At 32.5% G+C, this 18434-nt stretch overlaps 2 protein-coding genes across 2 annotated transcripts; one reads left to right on the forward strand and one right to left on the reverse strand.

Moving 5' to 3' along the window:
• The first annotated feature begins 3376 nt into the window (after positions 1-3376).
• LOC103833742 (peptidyl-prolyl cis-trans isomerase CYP28, chloroplastic) lies at positions 3377-4462 on the forward strand. Its single transcript, XM_009109812.3, has 2 exons — positions 3377-4071; positions 4141-4462. Exons 1-2 carry the CDS (start codon positions 3435-3437, stop codon positions 4347-4349), a joined length of 846 nt encoding a protein of 281 aa, XP_009108060.1. The 5' UTR covers positions 3377-3434; the 3' UTR covers positions 4350-4462.
• Positions 4463-4865: 403 nt separating this feature from the next.
• LOC103833743 lies at positions 4866-16722 on the reverse strand. The gene has a single exon (XM_033276403.1). It carries the CDS (start codon positions 13634-13636, stop codon positions 13187-13189), a length of 450 nt encoding a protein of 149 aa, XP_033132294.1. The 5' UTR covers positions 13637-16722; the 3' UTR covers positions 4866-13186.
• Positions 16723-18434: the final 1712 nt, after the last annotated feature.

Consider the following 18434-nt stretch of genomic DNA (forward strand, 5'->3'; position numbering starts at 1 on the left):
AATTTAAAAGATTACTTTAAAATTCGGTGTTATTAACTACTTCAAAATCTATTGTTACTGAAAATATTTTAAGATTTGAATTTTAAGATTCATCTAATAATTTTAATGTGTTTTGATAGAGAAAACAAAAATCACAATGCATTGACAATCATGTTGCAGTGATTAATTCAGCTATGCTGGAATGGAAGTCTTTTAGAAATTATGAATAGATAGATGGCTTCATCTAGCATGCATTGAAGAGCAGTTATATTGGCATAAGTCTATAATTCAATGAATGATCTTGGGAGATCAGAACATTAATTTTTATCACAATGCCTGCCAGGAACGGATTGTCCGAAACAATATTAATCTCTTTATTTTACAGAAAAATGCAATTCTCACTGATTCATCCGCCATCAAAAGGGAAACAGTGGATTACTTCCTAACGGTAGACACAAGTAAACTGTTGTCGATCCAATAAGAAGTTTGATGCGTAGACACAACAGTAGAGAAATTGTTCACCTCTATATGAAGTAACCCAAACGGTAATTCATTGGGTACCTCTTATACAGCAGTGAGACAGTAAAATTTTGGTCTCAGCAGATCTTGACGAGACGGTGATGATCATAGTTATTTAGAAAGTTCCAATTAGAAAAAAGCAGAGTTAAGAACAGGCACACTATAATCTTCTTGAACATGTGTTTCAATTAGACAACCAAAAGATGGTTTGGTAAACTGAATCCAAAATCGAACACCCGTATGTTTGTGCCTTTTTCTGAAACCATGGGTATTCGAAGATGAAAATCAATATCTTCATATATAGTGTCTCCGTGAGGAGGCTTGAATTGTTTGTTTGTTCTTGACACCTTTATTCTGATATTTATTTGTTCCATTGTTCACACTTGGATTGCTTTTCTGATTCTCCTTACTACGGTCCCCTTTATTTGTTTTCCATTTATTTTCTCTTGGCTATTGCAGCTTGAGACTCCACTTAAATATCCTCATTAGAAATGTCTTCCTCAACCTCTCCTTCTTCCAAGTCGTTGCTGAGCAGATGGTACTAGAACAGTGAGCTAGTAGCAGTACGATCAATGTCAGTATACTTATTAGATTGCTTATTTTTATGCGACCAGATGGTGACTTATTCTAAGGTACTGTTGACCATTATTCATTGTCTTTCTGAACTTTGACATTATCATTCACTTCCTTAACTGGGACCTCACCATTGTATCCAGTTCCTGGAGAACTTTCCTGATCATGAGTTGCCACTATTGCAGGATATTGGGTGATGCTTTTATCCGTATTGAGGTTTAGTTTTGCCACTTCCAGCACAGTTTTTTTTATGTCAATCAACTTTGAATTCTCACTGGCTATTGCATCCTCAGTATCTGAGGTTTTCTCCATGGTATAGTCCCCACATTCTTATCTTTTAATTTTTTTTTTGTGTTGTTTATTCTATAATTTTTTCTTGATCTATTTATTTTTGGAGCAAGTCTTATATGTGTTTCCCCATTCCTGGCATCCCTAGCACTATGGTGGAAGCTATGGATAGCTAACATGGATAACAACCCCTGAACGAAGGAAGAAATACTCACTAGGAGGGAGTTTTCAAGATTCAATACAAGCACTAAGCAAGCAACCTCAAGTCTAACACAACACTCCGTGTTTGGGTGAAGTTTGAATGTCTTCCCGATAAAATTACCAAAGAATGTGAGGTCATTATGGGAGAAAAGATGAGCTGGTACTCCTCTTAGGTCAAGGGACGGTTGTGATGTCGGGATGATCGAAAGTTGTTACAGGGTTTCATTCCCGTACAACCAGAGGGACATCTGTAATATGCCAGAAGTTTCTTTTGAGGACCTTACTTTGAGTTAAGGATTGTCTATGTGAAACAAGATCGTCATAAGGCTGATGAACTATGCATCTGTTGTGATTGTTTGGGATTATGTCCAACTCTTTATTATCCGATTAGTGTAATATTGTCCACTTTGGACATAAGAGGCTGGCCCGCATGGATTTATATTTTGGTGTCTTTCCCAAAATGTCTCGTACAAATTAGAGTTAGACTTCTCTTTATATATTAGACACTCCTTGTCTAAACTTCCGATGTGAAACTTGGAAGACATCTCTCATTATTCTCCTCAAACTTAGGACTATACACATCTTGTGTGTTTTTGCTTTAGTGAATCATCTTGGTACCACCTTGTACCAGTAATCGCAGGGTTTCCTTTGAGAATGTTTTTCCCACAAACGTTTCTGCCACAGACCTCCTCTTTCGATTTGAAGGGTTTCATTCCTACCTGAAGGGTATTTTTGTCTTCTTGCAGATCTTCGTCAAACTTGGTGTTCTAATACTAATTGTTAGGACTGTGAAATTCCATGTCCAACTCTTTAATGTCTGATTAGTACGATATTGTCCATTTTGGCACTAAGAGACTAGCCCACTTGGATTTACTTTTTGGCTTCCTTTTCTAAAGGCTTTGTGCTAATTATAGTTGAACTTTTATTTATATATCAGATACTCTCTTTTTTAACTTCTGATGTGGAACTTGGATTGACATTTCTCATTCTCCTTCTCAAACTAAGGACTACATCATCGATCTTAACAGGTTTGTCTGGTAAGGACTAAATCCTAATTACCTACATGGAGAGTACGTCCCACAAAATGTCCCATAATATACGCTGACCATAATGGTTCAGAGTCTTAACAAAATCTTCTCTGACAATTCCATATTCACAACTCTTTCCTGAAAATCAACCAAGGGTGAGAAATGAATGACATTAGAACTTTAATTTCCAAGAGCTTTTGATTTTGGAAAATCAGTTTATGAATAGGTTTTAGACGGGGAGTGGTGGAGACATGGGCCACCAAGCGGGTCATTCCATTCTCACAGCCGTCTCTCAACAACAGAGCCATGAAGTTTAGGGAAGATGGCTGGGGGGGGGGCTTCCAAATTTCAGATATATAAATTTCCAGACTATAATTTTAATGGTAGAATGTGGATCATTAAAAATTTGATTTAGGTCTTTTCCAACATCTAAAATCAGAATATAATTTTAAAATATATAATTTCATATCATTAATAATTTTAATATATATATTAAATCATTTATAATATTGCATTATATTTCGTAATATATATTTATATAATTTTATATTTTATTTTAATGATATTACTATTTCCATATTGAAAGGAAAAATTCGATGTCTACAAGTATTTTGATATATGATAAAAAATATAAAATTCTGATTGGAATATGATCCAAATAGTTAAAATACAAATCAGGCGAATCCCATAAGAAATGCGGGTTAGAAGAGAAAGAAAAAAGAAAGAGCGAACGAAGCGTGTCGGCCCGGTCCAGTAATCAATCATACGGTACCTTGTTTAAACGGCGTCGTGGAAGAAAGCTAAATATCAGAGGAGAGAGAGAGAGACGTTGCAATCATTCCACCAATGGCATCATCATCATCCATTCTCATCCCTCCGATTCTCTCCGCTTCCATCAGCCGTCGCAACCTCCTCCTCTCCACCACAATCGCCACCGTCTCCCCGTCCCCTCAGATTCCTTCCCCCGACGTAACAATCACCGACCGCGTCTTCCTCGATTTCTCCCTCTGTCCCACTTACTTCCGCTCCGATCCCTCCGCCACACTCTCCTCCACCACGCCTTGCCCCGACTCCACTCCTCTCGGCCGCGTCGTTCTCGGTCTCTACGGCCGTCATGTTCCCCTCACTGTCTCCTCTTTCAAGCTCATGTGCACTTCCTCCTCTACCTCTTACAAAAACACTCCCATCCACAAAATCTTCCCCGGTCAGTTTTTCCTCGCCGGAAGGCAAGGATTGCGGCGAGACACGGCGGAGGTTGGTCCTCTTAGTTTGCCTCGAAACACCGACGTCGTCAATTCCAAGTCGTTCCTCCTCCCTCACGCTCGTCCTGGACTCGTCTCTCTTTGCTTGTCTGAAAACGACGACGACGATGAAACCAGACTCGATCCTGAGTACAGAAATGTCGAGTTCTTGATCACTACAGGACCTGGTCCTTGTCCGCAGCTCGACGGTGGCAACATTGTCTTCGGAACTGTGCTTGAAGGTATATAATTAAGTTGACATTTTTCTTAATGTTAGAGTTTAATTTCAAGAAATCAAAATCTCTGTGCAGGGTTAGATGTGGTGACGAGTATAGCTGCAGTGCCAACGTTTAAGCCGTCGGAGAAGATTCGACAGTTCAACGATTTTGCAGAGTTTCTGGGAGATGAAAGAGCTCAGAACGCAAGATCATTGTGGAACAGACCTCTCAAGACGGTTTTCATTAGTGACTGTGGAGAGCTTAAGGTCACTAAGCCTTCTCTCTCTCCGTCTCTGCCTTGAGTATATATGTTGTTTGTGTCAAATCTTTTCTTATTTTGTGTTTATAGTAATCCTCTGCTTCTTCTACTCTCAACAATTATAATTCAATTCTACTCGAGAGTTCTTCTGCTGGTTGCTAAAGATTAAAATATACAAGAACTTATAGTTAAAACACTGAGAAATATACCTGAAACACCTTGTCATATAAAATCTGAATTTAGTATTAACCTTTGATGTTGTGGTGGTTCTTACTTGGTGTCTGCTATTATATTATTATATTATCATGACAAATTTATCGGGAAAACCCGTGAAGAATCAAAATCATAGCTTTTTCCAGAATTGTTATGCTTTTTACCTTTTGATTCTACATGGTTTTGTTTGTTTGTTTTTTTGCTAAAATTCATGTTTTTTTTGCTGTCTTCTTGTAATTGAACTATTGTTAGTCTGTGTTACAAAAAAAAAAAGAGAACTATTGATGTCGTTTTATTCCATGGTGATACCCATTGCGGAGTCTTTAGGATTAGATTAGTATTATTATTTTTTTTTTGAATAGCTAAGGACTCTTGTGAAAAATGTGTGTACAATGATGATCTCGAAGTAGGAATCTTTAGGAATAATTTTTTTTTTTTTGTTTAGTGAAATATAATTTTCATATATTGGATGATTAAATAGAATAACTTAACATAAAATACAAGAAATAAACATAAAAACAATAATTAAACATAAAAATATAACAATTAAAGATAAAAACAATAATTTTACATAAAGATAGAAAAATTCCTAAATAAAAACATGATTAAATATAAAGATTACACATAAGAGTTTATAAGATGATTAAATATTAAAATACAACATGATTATGAATCACCACCTAATGAAGACTCACCACTCTTTCTGCTCAAGTATTTGCTCAGTATTTCAGAGCACTATTTTCTTTCCGGACATACACACATCAATGGAGTAGTTTTTCCATCTCCAACCACATTGAACGCAAATAAGTTTCCTATCTCGCATCTGTTATCGAGACAGAACTTTCTCCAGCCTCTTGTGATGTAATACTTGCCGCCTGATTCGCTAAATCGCAAACTCACGTTCCATGAATCTCCCTCTTTGTTCACCAGTATCGTCTCTTGGCATTGTTTGTGCAAAGCAGTAGAACTCGTAGCTCCCACAGGAAGATACTGCAAACAAATAACGTAAAGACACATAATAGATTAAACCATTTATTTTACTAACTAAATTGACTCACAAATTTGTCTTCTTTTAGATTTGAAGCAGTGACTTCAGCCAAAAACCAGTAGTCAAATGAGAAAGAAGACATTATCCCGGTTCGTCCTGAAATATAAGAAACAATTTCCCACAAAAACATCTCACAAAATTAATCCTTAAGAATATTATAGTAATTTTTTGTTTTTTTGGTTTTTGTTTGAATAGTTAAGGATTCGAATCAAAATTTTTTTTTTTTTATAAATTGAAATTTAAATTTTATTAATTGCATGATAAAAAAAAGATACAATGATAAATATAAAGAAATCAAGAAACACTAATTATTAATCTTCATCACCAAATTTGTTCCAAATATTTTCGATTAAATCATTCTTCAATCGTTCATGCATATGCCTATCACGAAGATCATTCCGATTGGGAAACATATTATTCAGATTTGTAGGCCTCTCGGTTTCGACCTCTGAACTTCTGTTGACGTCTCCTTCTTCAAATTCAGATATATCGTAATGAATGTATCCATCTCGTTCATTTTCGACTACCATATTGTGTAGTATGATACATGCTCTCATAATCTTTCCTATCTTTGCTTTGTTCATTGTAAGAGCCGGGTTTCTCACGATCGCAAACCGGGATTGTAGTACTCCAAAAGCCCGCTCCACATCTTTTCGGGTTGCTTCTTGAACTTTAGCAAATAACTCTTGTTTAGGACTTTGAGGGAGTGTGATAGATTGGATAAATGTTGACCATTTTGGATATATACCGTCTGTGAGGTAGTACGCCAACTTATACGTGTGTCCGTTGACCACGTACTTTACCCTGGGGCCCGACCTTCTAAAATGTCATAAAAAACAAGAGATTGATCGAGGACATTGATATCGTTTAAGGTACCTGGAGGACCAAAAAAAGCGTGCAAAATCCAAAGATCTTGTGAAGCCACAGCCTCTAAGACAATAGTCGGTTTTCCTGATCCACGTGCGTACTGTCCTTTCCAAGCGGTTGGACAATTCTTCCACTCTCAATGCATACAGTCAATGCTTCCGACCATGCCAGGAAACCCGCGTTTCTCTCCAATATCGAGCAGTCATTAAAGATCCTCCGGTGTGGGTCTTCGTAGATACTCTACTCCTCCGGTGTGAGTCTTCGTAGATACTCTTCTCCAAATAATAAATAGAATAAACAAGGGTAGGTTTGGTTGATGTTTATTTGGAATAACATGATATTCAATAATGGTATAAATTTGATTTGGATAAAACTCTAATTATTATACATTAATATTATTTTAACTTTGACTTATATATGCAATATAAAATTTATTATATTATATATAACTTTATTCTGTTATAAAATATAAAATTAAATAATAAATAAAATAAACTAATTTAACTTCTTAATTAATTTGTAAATTATAAAACTAAATTAAATTACACTTTTTAAAATTAAATTACATATACGCACAAAATAACAAAAGCCCTACAATATACTTTCATTTATAAATTTAGTTAAAAATTAAAATTTAAATCTATGATAATTAACTATAATTTATAAAATATTTTTTTTAAAAAAATTAGATATTAAAAATTAGATAAATATATATTCACTTTGTAAAAGTAAAATATTTAAGATTTAACTTTTATTTATATTATTTTATAGTATAGTGAAACGGATTAAAGTTGATATTCTTACAATTATAGATTTTTACGGATCACTTCATCAATCATACAATACATTAATCAAATATAAAACGATTTAGCAAATACATTTACTCATTTATATTAATAGAACCAAATATTGACGAATTAAGACATTAAAAGGGGGTACTTTTCTGTTTCAAACAATGCCAGACACACTAAGAAACCAATTATTATTCTTTTTTTATTATTATTATATAGTTTCTATATATATAAATGTAACTAGACTATAAAATATTAAATACATAAATAAAATTTAGTGTGAACATATGTTATTCCATAAAAGAGAAATATTATAAATTAACGCAATACATATTAAACTTCTAATGACTACTTTATAAAAGCAAAATATTTTTAAATTATGATATAGTGTAATAATATGGGTTAGCTAATATAATAATTACAAATATTTTTGCATTCTATATTAAAAATTACTCTTCATCAAATCTAAACATTTAATATATATTAACATCTCAAATTAACGATTTTGGTTTATTTCAAAAATTGAAATCTAAATTTATACACATGTAATAAAACTGAAAGTTAACATTTCTCATAAATTATTTTCATATAATTTATATATTTAAATTAATAAAATCCACATAGAGTAGTAATTATAATTTCCTTCAAATTTAAAGCTTAAACTTTAAAAAAAATTAATATAAAAATGCGCAAATTTAAATAAAATTATAAGAAACTCAAAGTATATAAATTATGAATGTAGTTATAATTTACATAATCTTGTGTTTTCAAATGAAGATGAAAATCTAATTTAGTTCAAGTGCATGGTTGTAAATTTGTAAACATTTGCAAAGAATGTAATTGCCAATTGAAAACCACAAATGGAAAAAAAAGGAAAAAAGACCGTTTCCGGATTGAGTGATATGTTCAGGGTCTTTGGTTACATATTCTACGTTTTCAAAGGAGCAAGAGAACATTTCTTAGAGCTGTAACCAAACTTAAACGTTATGTGGGCAAAATAACACATGGTTACTTATGACAAAGATATAGTCGTGGAGCTAACTTGAACATAGCTGCTAACTAATGATCATGTATTAGGTGCAAAATAGACTAAGGAAAAGTATAACCATTTCCAGTTTAAGTGATGTGTTCATGGTCTTTGATTACAGATTATGTGTTTTAAAGCAGCCAAAGAATATTCTTCATAACTAAAATAGAACTTGCAACCAATCTTTGTCTTGATGTGGGCAAAAGAACATATGTTACCTTATTACAAAGATAGAGTTGTGGAGCTTACTTTAACAGAGCTGCTGACGGATGATCAAATATTTGGTGCAAAACAGACGAAGGTATAAGCCATGTTGAGTTCTCCATAAGATTATGAGTTATTACTACAAAGAAGTTTAATTGAAGTTACATAAGGGAGAGATAAGAGATTAATCAAAAGTTTTTCAAAACATTACTGTAACTGATTCAAATAAAATACACATGTACAGTTTATCAATTACGCATACAATATCATTTTTTCAACTCTTGTGAGTCTTCTTAAGTATGGTAATTTGATAGAGTAAATAAAAAGAAGGAAGTTGAGTGGTTTTGTTGGTATTAGCCGTATGCCGGTTGAGGCAGTTGGGAGCAACCAACATTTGGTCAAAATGTGGCTATAACATAACTGAATGACTACAACTCGTTCAAAGAAGATAAATAGTAGATTCATTTTTGTACATAGATTCAATCAGAAATATCCATCGTAGTTCTTCTCTTGAAATCTAATACAATCCGTACTTCGTTTCATTTTGTTTGAAGGCTCTTCTTAATTTGTAACCTTTTATGTTTGAGCTACGAGCTGTTGTTTTACGAACAGAAATTTGATCTTCATATATGGAGATTGTGTTTACCTCTGTCACTGTATTAGAGGCAACGATCTTGGCGAATTCCATTGTAGAAACACAAGCACAAGCTCTTTTGAGAAAAAAGTGATGCACAAAGCAGAGAAAGCAATGGTGCACTGATTCAATCAAATTATGGATCAAGCTCTGTCACTGGATAGAACAGTAGCATCACATAACTATTTAATTGCTCGAGAATTGCTGATATGGTTGAAGCGATCAAGATGATGTCACATAGTGTGAGGAATACATCTAACACTAAGGATCAGAATAATTGTCGGCAATAACAGCGACACGGAATATCCAAAGTGAACATCTTCTTCATTAGAATTTTCAAGGAATAATGCCTAATCATTATACAAGTTAACACAATTAACAAAAATTGATTTTCTGAGATTTGATAGTGAGAAATGGTAAACAAAGCTAACATTTTTGTGTTGATAATACTCAAGAAGAATTTGAGGTAGGAATCACATCCTTACATTTAGATGGAGCTACTTGGCATCACTATGTGATACATGATGATGAACAAAGAGATGTGTAGTTGGAGAACATATATAAATGGTTGATTAGAGGAGATCCGATGAAATTCTTGATTATCTGATTGCAGAGTTGAAATAGTTAAAAGAGACATAAGGAATACTATAGTATCATGCTAAATTTGAGCTGATTAAGTCACATATTCATATGTCATATGATTTTTTGATGAGTGCATACTTGACGTTGTTGAGAAGTGATACTCAAATGCACATTCGTACCTTTAGACCTGAAACGACAAGACAATGATTAGTTTTTGGGGCGTTTATATGATGAGTAAGCTCATCTTCACAAAAGCCTTTTCAATTTTGATAATCATTTAATAAGGGCCAGACAGTTGTTTCACAGGGCAAAGATCTGCTACCTTGAAAGAAGGATATGAAAGTCGATAACACTAGAGATATAGTGAAGCCTAAAGAGCAATGACAACCTTTAAGGAAATTTTTTTTTCAATGCAAAATGAGTGAATTCATTTTAGAAGGAATGTGTTACTACTGTGACGAGAAGTATGCACCGGAACACTTCTTGAATAAAAAAAAAAACAACAATTGTTCTTAATGGAGTGTGAGGAGTATGAAAAAAGCAATGTGACTAAGGATGCAGAAGGAACATATGAGGTGTTGGAAGAGTGTGATATACTCATATTTCAGTGAACCAAATTGTAGGTGTCAATGATTAAACTACTATGAGAGTAATAGTAATGTATGAGAATAAGACGTCGTATATCCTCAAAATTTTTGAGTCAACACATAACTTTATAGAAAAGAAAGTGTCTCAGGTATCAATATCTGATGGCAGTAAGATTGCAGTGTGTGGAGTAGTTCAAATGGAAGTTCCGAAATTATCAATTTCAAGATTTCATGATGGTAATACCATTGAGGATGTCATGGCATTGTTTTGAAAATACAATGGTTGCACAAGTTAAGTTTGGCCGCATAACTAGTAATTTTTACGAATTGGAAATACAGTGGGCGAACAAAAGAATAACTACATGACATTAAGGTAGGATCAATACATGAGGTAAGTCCATATCATTGGAAAATATCAAGGAATGAGATGCTCAGTTACATATGAACAATATTAACCCGTCAATCGATGGTAACAACGACAATCAATATCATAATGACCCATTGGATGAATTAACCATGCAGTTTAAGGATAGCTTTGAGGAACTAGTACAGTTGCCTCGATTCAGGAATAACCACAATCACAAGATACAACTCATGGATGGAGCTAACCCACTGAACCAAAACCCTATATATATTTTGTGTATTAGAAGATGAAATTGATTGCATGGCTCAAGAGTTATTGAAGGGACAATTCAGCATACTGCTTATCCATATGCTTCATCGGTGGTCCTGGTTAAAAAGAAAGATAATACATGGAGATTGGCTGAGCAAGGCTGCTCATCTCATGGATTTGGATCCTTATATTGTTACATCTATTGTTTTGTTCAAATGTTATTGGATCAAGGTTACTAGCTACATGAATTTTTGAGGTCAACTGTCAGTGATCGAGATACATTTTCTTAGTGAATTTTGGCAAGAGTTGTTCAGCAAGGATGTTCATTGAATACTTCAATTGTTTGCCGGCATGGAGAAGAGCACATTTCTCAAGAATATTCATTAATTAACCACTCGGTATTTTCATTTCTTGAAGACAAACTTAATTTTTTTTTATATATAATCTATTAAATTAGAGTCTTACGATTTTTTACGTGTGATTTTTTATTTTGACCATTCCTTAAATTTTTTATCAAATTACACATAATTTAATTACAATACCTTTTAATATCTTAATCTTTTATCTGAAATACAAATAAACAGCTTTCCTTCAAAAATTCTAACAAAATCTTAAATATTTATTGCAATTTATTTTCGTAATTAATTAATTAAAATTCTGATTATCATTAAAATATAATTAAAATTAAAATTAATTTAATTTTGATTTAAAAATTGAAATTAAAATCACATAAAATATTTCATTATATTTTACTGATAATTTAAATTCAAATTGATTGCTTTTTGGAAATAAATTTTTAAACTATTTTGTTAGAATTTTTTAAAAAATATTCATTTGTATTTGAAAAAAATTAAAAAATATCTAATCTATTAAATTAGACTCATATTTTGGACCTCATATATTATATTTTAATTTTGAACTATCAAACACGAGTTCATCTAAATCATCTAAATTTTATTATATAAAATATTTTTAACAGATTTCAAACTATTTAAAACTGGATGGAAAATTAAGATTAGGACTAGTAGTTTAAGATGACTAATTTAGAGTTAGAGTTGGTATCGACTTCTGGCTGACACTTCATATACAAAGACTTATATTCGGTTTTCAGATCCCAGTGACAACTTACGATACTTCTAGAAGATAGAAAAAACGAACTCAAACAATCTATAGAACAAAATAAATGTTCAAATGAAATTTAGCCGCACATGGCACTGGTTCTATTCTAGTTTCCTTGTTGAATGAGATATTCAGATTTTATGTTTGTTTTCTACTTTCACTAACCTCACTTGAGCATAACTAAGCCTTCATTGCATTGCACATATAGTAATCCTCCACAATCATGCTTGTACTCTAAACCATTATTATTTAATCCTACTCAAGTTCTTCATCAGCTAGTAGCTTAAGATTAAGAGCTTATGGGGGTTCTGACTTATTCTCTGGAATTAACCTGCTAGTGGAAGACGCATGGTTGTAAATTTGAAATAATCTATCTTCAAAGAATATTGTCATGTGTAGCAACTTTAGTGAATATCCAGCCATATACGCATTTTTAAAACTACTTAAATGCGTATATAATTGTCAAAAATTAAAACTCTTAGTGAATATAGAAAATACTATAGTAAGTTTGTTTTTATCTTAGTGAATATAGAAAATACTAAAGTAAGTTTGTTTTTTTTTGCTAAATGATAAATAAAGTAAGTTACAAAGAAACAAAAAATGTAATGGTCAAAAAGACGAAAACCACGAACGGGAAATGACTGTTTGCGGTTTGAGTAATCGTGTTCAGGGTCTTTCTGTACAGGTTCTGCGTTTTCAAAGAAGCCAAAGAACAGTCCTCTGGAGAAAATTCTTGAAATCAGAAAAGTAGAGCTTGGGAACAAAAAAAAATCGGCGCTATGTGGGCAACGGAAAGTAAAGGAACACATGTTGTTCCCTTATTACAAAGTTTGAGTTGCGGAGCTGATTAGAACATGTTGCTAACCGGAGCAGGTCTCCTGTTCAAAACAGACTACGAACGTACGCGTACTGATAAGCCGCGTGGAGTTCTCCATACCATAAGATTATGAGTTATTACTACAAAGAAGTTTTTACTCAAGTTACATAAGAGAGAGATAGGATATCAATCAAAAGTTTTTGAAACCCGCTGAAACTGATAAAAATAAAATACAATATTTACAAATTTGTTTTTATTAGGCCTACGATATCATTGCTCAGTTCTCGTAAGTTTTTCTTTCTTGAAACATAAAAGAATCCACAATTTTGGAAGAACAAAAACAACACAACGAAATAAAAAATCTGAGTCAAACAATGATCACCGCAAAAGGTTATGAATAGTGAACGACGATTCTGTTGCCGTGGCGGAGGAAGGCGGTGAACGAGGCAGCCTAGAGGAGAAATTGTAACGTGGAAAACGATTAACATTTTGATCCTCGTCTCCCCTGTCAAAGTTAAGCGCATAGCTCGACGGATCATAGTGAAAATCCGTCGTGTGACGTCTAATGTGCTTACCGTGTCCGCCTTCCCCGATCCGGTGGATCAGATTTTTGCATTTTTCGTGCGATTTGGACAAGGTTCGAGTGAGTCTAGGAGATTTGGTCTTGGTGGGGCTTTGTGTAGATGTCTCATTTGGAGTTGTCGGAGATGGTGGTTGTTCAGGGAGACTTTGGGGATGGTTGGTCGTTCGGAAACACCCGGCGATGGAAAACGTTGATTTGAGTTTCTTTGTAAAAGACATGTGATGATGGTTCATTGATTCGCTCATTGTTTTTTTTTTTTTAGTTTGGCTTATGATCTATGCAAAGAGAATAGAATGAGAAAGGAGAGACATTGAAACACAGCCAAAAGAAAAGAAGGAAATGTTAAAAGAAGAACAAATCAAATGTTAAACTAAAACTTCGGAGAAGAAGTTGAAAATTTACTATTTACGGGTATTAAAGTTTCCAATTAAAATGAGGTTTTTTTTTGTTTGAATTCGAATATTACATTTGCTAGTAAGGGAATATTTGGGATTAAACTTTTTGAAACGTATCCTTTAATCTTATGGAATTGGTGGATGATTTCGCAATCATTTCATAAGACTAGATTTTTCATAGATTTTATTTTATTAATTTTTGATTATTATAGAATTTGTATTTGAGTTTATAACACATATTTATTGTGTGCATATGTTAAAAAATCCATATGCTAAGATGAACCTAAAATTCGATATAAATGTGTATACCAATATGAATTATTTTGAAAATACATGTATGATCTTTACTCATAGATAGTCTGTTATCGACGAAAAAAGAAAGAAAGATAGTCTGTTAAGTTAGGAAAGCCCGTAATGAAAAACTATTAGAAGAAGAATTTTTTACTCCCTAAGACACTTTATGACTTTAGATTTACAATAAAAGACACTTTCCACTTGAGAGGCACATTCTTAGTATTGTTTGTCCATCATACCCTTCTTTCAACTCAAAAATTACTTTTTCTCTTGTCTCTCTAAGTCTGGATGCATCTGTCGTTATCAATAAATAAACTGGGTATACAAATTACTGAATCAAGAATACTATCCCTAAGTGGCATCAACCTAAACAAACCTTCTTCTTTCCTCTCTTCATCATGTCTTCATCATTCTCAAGTTTCTCTCCGAAACATTTCTTTTCTATTTTATTGAGATTTGAAAAGGAAAGAATTATGACAAATACAAATCTTTTGTAATGAAGATTTGAAGGAGATATTTAAAAATTGAGAGATTAATGGTGGAGGCTTGGCGAAATGGGTTTCGAGAGGCGGTGAATTTGAAACCTCTGTTCGTGACGATCTACACGACGTAATCATCGGCACTCTCATCTCCTCTTTTTATGTATTCTTTGTCATTTACTCTTCCACGAACGGCTCCGCCTCATGGTTCTCTTCTCCTCATTTTTCCAGTAACCTCTTTCTCTTTCTCCGTCTATACATTTTCTCTGTTAAAAAAGTTAGGATCTTTTTGTTGTTATGAGTTTGATTTCAAAATTCTGTTAATCAATTCTCGTTTTTGTTTTGTTAGATTTTTAGTGTTGTTGTGGATTTCAAAATCCAGATCTGGAAAGTCTTATTTCAAAATCCAGATCTGCAAAAGATGTGTACTGGTAGCGTGTGGATGGGGGTTGCGTGGATAGGCGGTGTGTGGATAGCTGGAGCGTGGATGGGTTATGTATAGATGGTTGAATAGATCTCTGGTGACTAGATGACTTCTAGTGATGTCTTGCTTGGTGAAGTGGTTGCAGGTGAGCCGTCCACAACCAATGTCATGCTTATGTGTTGTTGATTTGATACCCGTACTCCACCTTTATTGATTCAGTTAAGAGGTGATGTAAAATATGTTCATCTTTTGTTGTGCTTCTTGTTTCATTGGTTCTTATTGTACAAATATAATGAATGATCATCTCAAATTGTTGCTTTATTAATGTACTTTGTTTTTGCTACTCCACAAAAATAGTTTTATCAATCTATTGATAGTGGATCTATGATATCCACGATTAATCCATCCACAGTTTGTATATCTACAATTCATTGATTCAAACAATATCACTCTTACTATTTAATCAATATCATTTATACAAAATATAGATATAAAAGATATGTACGTTAAAATTGTTTGTCCATAACTTACTCTCTCCACAAACAAAAACATTTATATATCTATGTCCACAAATATTTATATATCATTCATCCATGTCCACAAACATCTCTTCCTTCTCATTAAAGGGTAAAATTGTCAAAAAATCACATAGTTTTCACCAGAAAGTGTGTCAAATGTGAGAAGTGTCTCTCATTGTAAAGGAAAGACAAAAAGTGTCCTTTAGTGTAACCAACTCAATCAACAAAGATCTTTTAGAAATTTTGAGGAGGCGGAGAGCGAGTGCCTAGCTTCACAACCTACACAAGCTGTAAGCAGAAACACAACAAGCTTCACAACCTACATAAGACGTAAGCTTTCAGCCAATATGAATGGTGGATGGATATCTATATTATTAAAGTTGAAGTACACATTGAGATTGTTTGGCAATATGGATAGTAGTTAAAAAAAATAGTATTGTTTGGAAACATGAATAGCAGTAAATTAGGAAAAAAGATAATGGGTTTATGCTACTAAAAAATTGAAAGTCCATTACATTATATTAAAAATTAATGAGTCTATGTTACTTGATATATATATTCAAATCAAAATAATAATTTAAAATTGATTTATATCAAAAATTCATTCAAAAATATACATATATTCAAAATTTGATTTTTACTAACATATTTTCCAATAACTATTATAAAAATATTTTCAATATATATAAGAAAAATACAATACAAAGTCCAATTTCAAACACCAACTTAAATTACGGTTTTTATATTTCACATTAAATTTTAAAATAAAATATATGAGATTATTTATATGATTGTACGTATAAAATATTATTAATTATAAAAAAACGTATCTGATGGTACGCATAAAATTCGATTAATTATACGATAACACGTATTTTGTAACCTATGATGACACATATAGGATATATAAAATAGTGATTAAGGGTGGGCGTTCGGGTTTGTTTTCGGGTTTTTTTTGGATTTCGTCTTCAGTTTAAATCTTTGAAGATTTGATTCGGATTTGGATAATCAATTGAAGTAGGTTTGGTTTAAATAGTTGGATAGAGGATAAATAATAATTTAAGTATTTTTGGAGTTTTGAGTATATTTTAACTATTTAAGATATTTACGTTTGATTATTTGTATATATTTTCAAGCATTTAAGCAAACTTAAAAGTATCATATATATTCTGGATGTTTTTATATATATTAAATCTAAAAATAATTAATATATATAAGTATATAAATCTATTTTGGATATCCAAAATACTTCAGTTCTTTAAATACCAAAATTTTGAATAATTCAGATATTTAATCAATTCCGATTCGGATTTAGTACTACTTATTCGGATTGAGATCGGTTCAATTCTTCGAATTCGAGTTTTTTGCCCAACCCTAAATAGTGACATAAAAATCAAATAACATCATATTTTTTTATAAAATATACCCGCACGGGCGTGCGGGTCAAAGTCTAGTTAGACTTATGATTCATTCTTTAGTGGTTATAGCTGGACTTGGAAAGACTTGATAGGTTCAGTCCAATTTACGTTATTAAGAACCAAAGACAATGAGTGGCATCCCTACAAGTAGAGCTAGACGCAGTACCACGGGATAAGGGAAAGTATGTTTGAATTTTCAATATGTCAGCCTTTTAGAATGAGTAATAGCATGGAGCTCATATAGATGATTGAAGACCAAGAAGTATGACCAGTTTTTCAATTATCAGATTTAAAAGAAAATTTCCAAGACTTCACAATTTTATAACACCCTAATCAGAGAGCAGTTTGGCATATTCATTAGAAAAATAACAAGAACATTTCATAGGGATATGTATTTGGTTGATTGTTTTATTCCGGTATGGTTATTGGATCACCTCAAATTTGAATAATAGAATAATTGTTTAGTGTCAAAAAAAGAAACCAAAAAATGAAAAGGTAAAAAAATTATGTTTTTATATGTTAAACAAATTAAGGTATTTTGTGGTTTCAGTTAGAGATCATCTCCTTTAACTTTTGAATATCAAACTATCTCTATTTGGCTATTGGAAATAGTATTTTACTTTGCTTTGATGATTTTTTTTTTAATATATCTTGAATTCAAGAAAAATTTAAGAAATATGGGATTTGAGGAAAATATATGAAATAATTAAAATATATCTTAAGAGATTTGAGAATAAAAAGAATGTTTTCAACTTTCAAATTCTTATTTATTAACATATGTTTGCAGAAAATAAGAAAACATCTATGCAAAGATGATTTCCCATCCCCCACATTCGATGAGCATACTCCAAATTATAAAAAAAAACATAACTATAAAGTTTTTTGTCATCAAAAATCATTTTATTACTCACGCTTGAGATAATTTGGGTAACAAGATCGGAATAAAACAACCAACAAAATATAAAATCCTATGAAAAACTCTTGCAGTTCTAGCTAAAAATCAGAAATAACGTTTTGTCTTTTAGGAATGTAAAAAATCTTAAAGCTGTGGAATCTTTGTTGTCGCGCCTCTATCTCCTTTAGCTCTATTAAAATGTTTGCCATGTTTTAGGCTCCAGTATCATGGCAATCAAATTCTTGTAATTTGTTTCAAAATTTTGACATGTAGAATACCAAGAAAGTGGTTTGAGCTCAAAGTGCAATGAAGACTCTCTTCTTATCTGATTATTTATGCCCATTAATTAGGTTTGTCATGTCATGTTTTTTTCACCCATTCATAACCACTAAATTGCGTTGTAGAAGTTCAAGCACCATCCACTAAACATATGTTTTGCAAGCATATGGCTTGTCACACATTCTGGTTATTGGGTTTGAGAACATATTTCGTTCGCTGCATACCAAGCATGAAATTCCCCTTTCGCATGTCTGATTATTTATGACGGATCCATGTCAATCGCTCGAAATAATTTATCATTCCAAACTTTCCAGAAATATCAAATTATCTACGGATTTGGA

This window comes from Brassica rapa, chromosome A08, assembly GCF_000309985.2.
Source record: "Brassica rapa cultivar Chiifu-401-42 chromosome A08, CAAS_Brap_v3.01, whole genome shotgun sequence".
Lineage (NCBI taxonomy): Eukaryota > Viridiplantae > Streptophyta > Magnoliopsida > Brassicales > Brassicaceae > Brassica > Brassica rapa.